A 10,474-nucleotide genomic window follows, 5' to 3' on the forward strand; every position below is an offset into this window, starting at 1 on the left:
TTGGTGGTCTTAAGTCATCTGTGTCCAGAGATTTCTTTATGGGAAGGATTTCAATTAAGAATTGATTTTTTTAGGGGTGTCTTGGTGGCTTAGTTGATTAAGCATCCGACTGTTGATTTCAGCACAGGTCATAATCTCAGTGTTGTGGAATTGAGCTCCGTGTTGGGCTCCACACTGGGCATGGAGCCTGCTTAAGATTCTCTCCCTCTGCCCCTCTCCCCCCTTCCCTGCTCCTGTTCTCTGGCTCTTAAAAAAAAAAAAAAAAAGGATTTCTTTGATGGTTATGGTACTATTTAGCTTTTCTATTTCTTCCTGTGTCTGTTTTATTAAGTTGTATTCTTCTAGGAATTTGTCCATTTCATCTAAATTTAGATGGCATGTTTTCCTGTCACTGTATTATTATTTTTTAAAGATTTTATTTTTAAGTAATCTCTACGCCCAACTGGGGCCTGAACTCACAGCCCTGAGATCAAGAGTCGCATGCTCTACCGATTGAGCCAGCCAGGTGCCCCCATCACTGTATTATCAATAGCTGCATAAGAGGTCACTGTGGGATTGTCAGCTCTGCCAGTTCTTGTGCTGTTAGGAACTTCGCTGCAGCAATGTCCTTGTACCTACCTCTGTGCATATATGTATGTATTTCCAGAGGCCCCACTCCTAGAAATAGAATTGCTTGGTCATTATAGTATGCTCATTTAAAAACTTTTAATTGGGGGCGCCTGGGTGGCTCAGTCATTAAGCGTCTGCCTTCAGCTCAGGTCATGATCCCAGGGTCCTGGGATCGAGCCCCGCATTGGGCTCCTTGCTCCGCGAGAAGCCTGCTTCTCCCTTTCCTACTCCCCCTGCTAGTGTTCCCTCTCTCGCTGTGTCTCTCTCTGTCAAATAAGTAAATAAAATCTTTAAAAAAAATTTAAAAAAATAAAAACTTTTAATTGACATTGCCACACTTCCTTCCACTAAGTGTGCCCTCAATTGACATTTCCAACAGCAATTTCTGAGATGCCCATTTTTCCACCTGTTCACCGAATATTTTTGCCAATCTTCCGAGGGAAAACTGTGTTCTGTTTTAATTAGCATGTCTCCCTCCCTGTTTCCTTGAGGCACCACATACTTTTCTATGTTTGTTGGACCACTTTTAATTCTATGAGTTGCCTGTTCACACCCTTTGCCCATATTTCTATTGGGTAAGTTCGGTAATCATACCGATTTCATGGATGGGTAAGTAGAAGTTTGGGGAGGCGCCATTGCTAACCCTGATCGCACAGCAAGAAGGTGGGAGCTAAGGCTAGGACCCAACCCCCACCTGACTCCACAGTCTGAAGAATGGTATTTATTCTGCTTTGACTTTTGTGTCTTTACATGGGTGGGTCCACCTCTCTGTAGCTTTGAAGTCTGAGAGAGCAGAGACCAGACCTGCTATGCTCACCTGCATGCCCAGTGCCCACTGAGGCGGTGGGGAAATGGCAAGGAACAAAGCAGGGAAAAAAAAAAAGTTCCTTCCTGCGGAGCTTCCTTCCGTTGTAGAAGGTGGGAGGGCAGTGTGTGTGTATGGATAAACATGTATTTCGTTTAGAGTACCAATAAATACAAGTCAGTTTTGAAAGTTAGCCAGGAAAAGCCATTGCTTGTCAGGCCTTTGGGAATATTTGCCCCATCTCCACTGAGTCAAAGAGGTAACTATATTCGGGGGAAGGGACTTGTCAAAGGCTACACAGGCCACTTGGTGGTCATATGTCAAGGTCATATGGATGGCCTTCCTTCTTTTTAAAGATTTTAGTGCTTACTCATTTAAAAAAAAAAAAAAAAAACAGCGGGACGCCTGGCTGGCTCAGTTGGTAAAGCACGCAACTCTTAATCTCAGGGTGGTGAATTCAACTCCTATATTGGGCGTGAAGCCTACTTAAAAAAACAAAAAAATAAAAAAACCAACAGCTAACAATAAATTGAGCCTTTATTGCATGCCAGACTCTCTTCTCGGTGACTCACTTAATGCTCAGAACTCGAGAGCCTATTAGATAGATATATAGATACTATTGTGCCCATTTTACAGATGGAGAAACTGAGGCACAGATGTTAAGTAACTTGCCTGGAGTAAGTTAATAAGCAGCAAAGCCAGATTTAAGTTCAGGCTGCCTAAGAGTCCATGCTCTTAAGCACTGCCCTACATAGCCTATTTGCTATATGGATTATTTCTAGAAGGGTGCAAAAGGAACTGCTTACAGGGGTGGGAGCCAGGGAGTGGGGCAAAGGTGTTGACATAATAAGTAAATAAATTCTATAATTTGTTAAAGGTGATAGGGCCTATGGGGAAAAACTGAGCAGAGATATGAGGGAATTGGGTGGGATGGGGGAGCAGAGGAGTTTGTGATTTTTTTTTTTTAAAGATTTTATTTATTTATCTGACAGAGAGAGAGAGAGAGACAGTGAGAGAGGGAACACAAGCCGAGGGAGTGGGAGAGGGAGAAGCAGGCTTCCCGATGAGCAGGTAGCCCGACGTGGGGCTCGATCCCAGGACCCCGGGATCATGACCTGAGCCGAAGGCAGATGCTTAACAACTGAGCCACCCAGGCGTCCAGGAGTTTGTGATTTTAAGTAGAGTGATCAGGATGGTCTAGTTGAGAAGGTGACATTTGAACAGAGATCTGAAGGAGGTGGGGGAGTGAGGCTTGTGAATGTCTTGGCAGGATGGACAACAGTGGTGGGAGTAGCCAGGGTGGGGGGGGCAGAGAATGGTAGGGCCCACTACATTGCGTGGGGCATCATGGGCCTTAATGACGATTTTGGTTTTTACTTTGAGGGAGGTGGGAGCCATGGGAGAATTCTGAGCACAAGAGGGACTTGGGTTTTTTGGGGGGCGGAAGGGAAGTGAAAGGATTAACAGCTCTATTGAGATATAATTCACCTACCATAAAATTCACCCCTATAAGTACAGAGTTCAGTGGCATTTCGTATATTCACAGAGTTGTGTCACTATCAGCATAACCAGTTTAAGAATATCCATCCTAGTAAGAAATTTTGCACCCTTAGCTGTCATCCTCCACTATCCCCCGCCCCTGGAAACTCCTAATCTGACTCACTCTCTGTCCCTATATATTGGCCTATTCTGGACATTTCATGTCAGTGGAATTATGCAACATGTGGCCTTTTGGGACCAACTTCTTTCACTCAGCCTGATGTTTTCAAAGTTCAGTCCATGGCAGCATGTGAAAGTACTCTGGTTCTTTTTAATGACAAATGATATCCCATGGTCTGGACAGACCACATTTAGTTTTTCCACTCATCACTTGATATTTGGGTCATTTCCACTGGGGGGCTATTATGAATCATGCTGCTATGAACGTTCATGTACAAGTTTTTGTGTGGATGGGTGTTTTCGGGGTTTTTTTTAGGTAGATACCTAGGAGTGGAATTGCTGGGTCATGTGGTGACCTTAACCTTTTGAAGAATGGCCATACTGTTATCTATGGTGGCTGGAACATTTTACTTCCCACCACCAGTGTGTGAGGGTTCCAATTTCGCCACCCCCTCGCTAACATTTGCTATTATCTGGGGACTTCGTCTCAAACAGGGTCCTTTCTGGCTGCTCTCTGGGGACCAAAATGAGGGAAGCCAGTGAGGAATGGTGGCTGGACCGGAGTGTGGGCGGCAGAGGAGATGAGAAGTGACTGCACACTGGGGACAGCCGGAAGCCGGAGTTAATGGCATTTGTTACTAAGATCAGTTGTGAGGTGAGAGAGAGGGAGGGAAATCAAGAATGACCCCAAAGAGTTACTATCAGATGGTTGAGACTGCATTAGGAGAGGGTTTGGCCGGTGGAATCCAGAGCTCAGTGTTGGACGGTTGAGTGGGATACCCAGCAGACGTCCAGCTGGGAACATACAATAGGAGATGGGGTATTCGACCCTAGAGTTACTGTTGGCGTTCATTGCACATTTCTTGAATAATTAAAGCCAGAACTGAAGCCGAATCCAGGGTCTCAGTTTCCCCCTCCAAAAAATGGGCACAACAATACCACTGACTCCTAGGCTGTCACGAGGCTGGGGCTATTCCTCTGCAGCACAGGACAGCATCGCATACCTGGAAACTAAAGTTATGCGTCGGGTGTTAAGACGGCTGAGGTCTGCAGCTCCGGCGAGAACTGGAGGTTATGTACGGTTCAAGCAGCGTCGGTCAGTCCGTCTCCCCCGCCCCCCAGCGTCTGGCTGCCGTCAGGGAGGGGGGATAGGAGACTGGGTCGCCACCCTGTCTTCCCCCACTCTAAGCTGGGTTTCCTCCTTAGGGGCGGCCCGGGCCAAGACCGCTGATGGAAACCAGCTGCGGGAGGCGCGGAGGCTCGGCGTAAGCCCAGGCCCCTCCCCGGCGCCGGCAGACCCTGCTAAGGGGGAGGACGAGGGCGCCCTAGCTCCCCTCCCCCCTTCCGCAGCCGGGCCCGGGGCCCTGGCACGTCCGGCGCGCCTGATGCTTTCCAGATGTGAGCCCGGTTCCCCTCCCCCACCTGGCCCCGTTGCTCCTGCGGGGTTGGGGCGGGGGGAGTCAGGGTCCGATACCCTCATATGAAATCGCTACCAGGCACCTGGGCCGGTGTCCCCTCCCGGCCGGTCTTGCTTCTCCAGCCAGTCGGTAAAAACCGGATTGGGGTGGGCTGACTGGCGGAGACGCTCCTTCCAGGACCTCCACCTCTCCCCAACACCCGCCCCTCCGGGCACGACTCCGCCAGCCCACGCCCCTAATGGTCCGCCCCGGGACGTGCCCCTTCGGAACCCCGCCCCTAACCCCGCCCCCTTAGGCCGCCCCGGGCCACGCCCCTGGGGGCGCGCCCTGCAGGCCCCGCCTCCGCCACCATCCCCTGTGGGCCGCTCGGTGTGCGAGTTCGTCTGTCTGTTCGCTTCTGTGTCTCTGGGTGTCTGCGTTTCTCGATCCCTGTCTCTGACTCTCTACATTTCTGTCTGTGTGTCTCTCCTATACCCTGCATGTCTCTGTCTCTGCAGCCCTCTGCCTGTCTCTGTTGCACCTAGTCCCTAGGTCTCTATCTCCCCAAATTTCTGTCTCTGCCTCTCTCTCTGCCACTCTGCATCTCTCTGCATCTCTCTGCATCTCTCTCCCCGCCTCTTTGAATTTCTCTTGTCCCAGTCCATCTTCAGTTCTCTCCCTCTGGCCTCCAGCCCCCTCCACCTTCTGTGTCCGGGTCTCCCTCCCGGGTCTGCACCCCCCGCCCGCCCACCCGGGCGCCTTGCCCTCCCAATTTCCACCTCCGCCTACGGCTTCGGCGTCGGCGGGCCGCGGGCGCCCCCGTGTGGCCATCAGGGGGCTGTCGCGAGAGGCCCGAGGGCTGAGTATGGGCGCCCGCCTGGGCGTGCCGAGGGCGGGAGAGACACCGTGGCTGCCCCTGGGTGACACCGGGGAATGGCGTGTGACGCCAACAGGCTGTGTGAGTGCGTACTACCGTGAGATTGCGCGTGACGCCAGGGGTTGGTGTGTGGCTGTGAGATTTTGTGACCACCAGACACAGGGTGTGACTGTGAAACCATGTGTTACACGGAGAGGTTGTGTGCGACTGTGTTGTGGGATGAGAGATGACATGCAGGTGACTGCGTGGGACCCCGTGAGGTTGGGTGTGCCTGAGACACTATTCGGGGGACTGGTTGTGACATCAAGAGACTATGTGAGAGCGAGAGATTGTGTGGTACAGTGTGCAACATGGGGCGGACACGAGCGCTGTGCGTGTCACACGGGCAGACGATGTGTGACAGAGGGTGAGACCGGATGAGTGGGACGCACTCAGGTGGCGTGAGAAGGTGTTGTGACAGGCCCCGCGGGGAATGGGGGTGACAGAGGGACCATGTGAGTGTGACAGTGTGTATCAGCCACACTGACGGACTGTGAGAAACTGTGTGACTCTGTGTGACACCGATCAGATCGTGTGGGATAGTGAGAGACTGTCACGGTGTCGTGACAGCGCGTGAGGGCGCGTGTCACTGTGCGGGGCACTCGGAGATGAGAGGATGAGCGAGGTCTTGTGCCCGTAAGTACGTGCGCCACTAGAGACTGCGGGGTGAGGGCGGGGACGGCTGTGTGCGGCGTGCACTGCGCGAAGCTCAGCAGGAGCTTGTGTGCATGACAGCGTGTGGGGGGGACAGTCTGTGAGGGACTGTGTAAGGCTGTGTGTGACACCGGGAGACTGTGCAAGAGCGAGTATGACTGTATGTGGGGGTCGCTGGATGTGTGACCCCATGGAATGTCGTGTGACAGCGCTCAACAAAGACGTCGTGTGAGTAACTCCATGTCACCGTGTGAGACCCTGACAAAGTGTGGGTGAAGTTGCTGTCGGGGGCGAGACAGAAGTTTCAGCTGCACGTGAATGTGTGTGAGGGACGTCTTGAGAGATTGGGTGTGACACTGGGTGAAACTCTGCACACGGGACACTCTGCGATAGGATATCTGTGCTTGTGCGAGGTGGCATTGGTGATGATGTGCCACCCTCTGAGAGATTGTGAGGGACCGTGTGTGGCGTTTTGAGGGGTCCCGCGGCTGTGTGTGTGGCGCGCGGGACGGTCGTGAGACAGTGAGGTAGTGTGCACCTCTGTGTGAGGGGCTGGGGTGGGGTGAAACAGGGGCAGGTGTGACAGGTGGGAGAGCACGTGTGATGGAGTGACAGGCTGTGCGGGACTCACAGGAGAGATTTGTGCGACCGTGGAGTAAGGGCGGGGTGTGGGGCACGCCAGGAGAGCCTTCCTGCGTGTGTGTGTGCGTGTGTGCGTGTGTGTGTGTGTGTGTGCGTTTCAGAGGGACAGAGACAGAGGCAGGGGCAGAGACTGAGAGGGGAGACTGGGAGAGAGAAAGGGGGAGGACAAGAGACACAGAAACAGAAAGACAAAGAAGGGGACGGACATAGAGAGGGGACCCACAGAGACAGACCCAAGGCGGCCAGGGCGCAGGGGCCGGCCGCGGTGCCAGCAGGAGGAGGCGGGCCCTCAGGGGCTGCGCCCCGGGGGAGGGGGCGGGGCGGGACTGGCGGCGGGGGACCCAGACGCGGTCTCCCAGCCTCCGCCACCTGCCCGCCATCCCAGCCCGGAGCAGCAACAGGTAGGGGGCTCGGGTCTCCACCCCACAGCCGCGGTCTGTCCGCCTGGGAATGAATGAATGAATGAATGAACGAGCGAAGGAATGACTTTCTACTTCTGCGTCTCTCCCCCAGCCCCTCCAATGGCTCCCTCTCTCTGTCCCCCTGTCCCTTCTCTCCTCTGTCCCTTTATCCCCGCTGTGCCTCTCTCTGCCCCTTCCTTTGTCCCTCTCTCTCTCCTTTCCCACTCCCTCACTCCCCTTCCCAGTCCCCCTCACCTTCCCAGTCCCCGCTCTGTCCCTTTGTCCCTTCTGTGCCTCTGTCCCCCTGGATCACTCTGTCCCTCTATCTGTCCTCCCCTCCCTCTACTCCTTCCCTTGTTTCATCCCTCCATCTCTCTCTCCCCCGCCCCAGTCTCTTTATTTCTTCCGGGCCTCAGTCTTTCCCTCTGTCACTTTGTCACTCCCTCTGCCCCTCCATTTGTCCTTCCATCCTCTCTGCCCCTCTCCCAGTTGTGCCTGGGTTACCCGCCCCCCCCCCCCCCCCCCCCCCCAGCCCTCTCTCTGGCTGCTAATGAGCAGAGGAGCCTTTGAGGTGGCCAGGGCTGGGGTGGGGGAGCACCCCAAGGGGGCTGGAGGGGGCAGCTGCTGCCAAGGCCCTAATGAGGCCCCCTCTGCGCCTTTCCCGCCGCGATCTTAATTCCTTGTTCTCCCCGGAGTCACCGCTAATTGGCCTGGGGAGGGCCCCCCTCCTGGCTCCTGCTCTATCCCCGGGGGCTGAGGACACCTGGATCCGGATCCAGCACCTGTGGCCCTGTTCTTTGGTCCCCCCTCCACCTGCCTCTAGGTCCCCCATCCTAGGCACCCCTCCACCATCTCCCCTTGCCCCTCTCCTCCCTGTTCCTGTCCCTCCTTTGGCCTGCCTCTTGGTCCCCCATCTGTACGTCTCTTCGTTCCTCCTTTTTTCTGTTTTCCTGTCCCTCCCTCCACCTCTGGGCACCCCCTTCGTACACTCTTCCATCCACAACCCTGTCTTCGGGTCCCACGACCACTGCCACCCTTACCTGGGGACCCAGACTTGCCCTAGCCCAACCCTCTCGGCCCCCCACTCCCGCCCGGCTTTTAAACTCTTCCCCGCCCTCAGCCATGTCCAACAACATGGCCAAGATCGCGGAGGCCCGCAAGACGGTGGAACAGCTGAAGCTGGAGGTGAACATCGACCGCATGAAGGTGCGGGGTGCGGGTAGGGAGGAAGGCGGGGGCTCCGGGGCTGGGGTCTGGACCCGGCGCTGTTGGGGGTGGAGCCCGGGGGAGGGCCGGACCCGGGGGAGGGGCTCGGACAGGGGCGTGGTCACAAGGGGGCGGGCCGGGTCCGGGGAGGGGCTGGGGGCGGGCCCGGGCAAGAGGCGGGGCCTTGGGCGGAGGACGGTCATCACGCGGGCGCCCGCAGGTGTCGCAGGCGGCGGCCGAGCTCCTGGCCTTTTGCGAGACGCACGCCAAAGACGACCCGCTGGTGACGCCGGTACCCGCCGCAGAGAACCCCTTCCGCGACAAGCGGCTCTTTTGCGTCCTGCTCTGAGTCTTCCCGACTGCTTGCCCTCCCCTGCCAAAGTATGGATCCAATAAACGTGGTGATTGTGGTGGTACCTGTGCTTTTGGGGAAACTGAGGCACGCCCAGGGCTTGGGGCCATCATGGGGGAACCTGTGTCCCTTCTCATCCCTTCTGAGTGTGTGTGGAGTGTGTTGGGGGGTGAGGATGTGCGGGGTGTGTGGGGCGTGGTGTGTGGATGCAGAGGCTTGTGCAGGAGGAAATGAGCAGTCTGGGCTCTGACCTCCACTGAGCACTCAACGATCCTGAATTTATTTAATCGTTCCAAGAGCCCCAGAAGGCAGCTGGCTGATTGTAGAGTATCCATTTTGCAGATGAGGAAACTGAGCCAAAGGAGGTCCCTTACTCCAAGTCACACAGCTAGGAGGTAATGAGGTGAAGACTGTGGCCTCCAGTGCCGAACCCCCGAACCCCTGAGCTGGCCTCTCTCCTCTCTTGGGTTGTAGATTTTTAGGAGCCCCTGTGCCCATTGCACCTTCCTCACCCCCTGGATGATTCCACCCCCTGCCACAAGCTTACCTCACCTCTGTCCTTAGCACTGATCTCTGTTGTTCATTCATTCCTGTGGTACCTGCTCTGTGACCAGCCCCGCGCTGGGTGAAGCTGGGAACATGGTTGTGACTGAGACAACCCCTGGCCTTGCCCTCTTGGGGCTCAGAATCCAGTGGGAGAGACAGACCTGTCCCCAGAAAATGATGACCCAGAGTGGGCAGGGCTGGGGTGGGGGAGCCCAGAGGGTATACTTGACTCAGCTTAGGGATCAGGGAAGGCTTCCTGGAGGAGGGGACATCTGAGCTGAGACAGGGTGGTAATAAAACTTGGGGACCAGGAGGAGAGAGAAATGTGGCTAGAGGGAGAGGAGACAATTTAATGTGTACCCCTCTTTCCTTCAACAGTTATTTCTTTGTTCTGGGGACACAGGGGTGACTAACAGCTCTGGCTCCTGCCCTGTGTTTCCCACTTCACACATGGCTGGCCCACAGGACATTTATAGCCTGCAGTTCTATTTATGTTATGTCGTCTTTTATTTATTCACTTATTTTGGGTTCTCTACTTTTGGCCTACATAATGTTTAAAAATGTTTTTGACTTGGTTGCCAAATTGAAAAATAGGAGTCTTTCACTTAAAAGTCCTTATTTCCAGCTTCTCCTAGATTGGATGTTCGGGTGACCTCAGACCCATATACCCCTCAGGTTGACCCTAGGCTGGGAGGTGGGATCTGGGCTTTCCAGCTCACCGAAGTCTCCACCATGCCCTAATGTCTCCTGCTTAAGAAGGCTGAGTGACAGGTGTTATTTATCAGGGGCTTTTTCCAGTGGAACGTGTTATGTCTTGAATGTCTGTTGAAAATGAGATGCAGGGGACACCTGGTTGGCTCAGTCGCTTGGGCATCTGCCTTCAGCTCAGGTCATGATCCTGGGGTCCTGGGATCGAGTCCCACGTTGGGCTCCCTGCTCAGTGGGGAGCCTGCTTCTCCCTCTGCCTGCCGCTCCCCCTGCTTGTGCTCTCTCTCTCTCTCAAATAAACAATAAAAAATCTTAAAAGAGGGCGCCTGGGTGGCTCAGTTGGTTAAGGGACTGCCTTCGGCTCAGGTCATGATCCTGGAGTCCCGGGATCGAGTCCCGCATCGGGCTCCTTGCTCAGCGAGGAGTCTGCTTCTCCCTCTGACCCTCCCCACCTCATGCTTTCTCTCTCTCTCAAATAAATAAATAAAATCTTTAAGAAAAAAAAAATCTTAAAAGAAAATGAGATGCAGATTGGGTGAGCTGTGGGTTTGGTCAATCATTTTACCAGGTTGGCTGGAG

General features: G+C 54.5%; 1 protein-coding gene across 1 annotated transcript; it reads left to right on the plus strand.

The window, feature by feature from the left end:
• Nucleotides 1–8,205: 8,205 nt before the first annotated feature.
• On the plus strand, nt 8,206–8,638 carry GNG8 (G protein subunit gamma 8). The gene is made up of 2 exons (XM_021681181.1): nt 8,206–8,289; nt 8,510–8,638. Exons 1-2 carry the CDS (start codon nt 8,206–8,208, stop codon nt 8,636–8,638), a joined length of 213 nt encoding a protein of 70 aa, XP_021536856.1.
• Nucleotides 8,639–10,474: the final 1,836 nt, after the last annotated feature.

This window comes from Neomonachus schauinslandi, chromosome 16, assembly GCF_002201575.2.
Source record: "Neomonachus schauinslandi chromosome 16, ASM220157v2, whole genome shotgun sequence".
Taxonomy (NCBI): domain Eukaryota; kingdom Metazoa; phylum Chordata; class Mammalia; order Carnivora; family Phocidae; genus Neomonachus; species Neomonachus schauinslandi.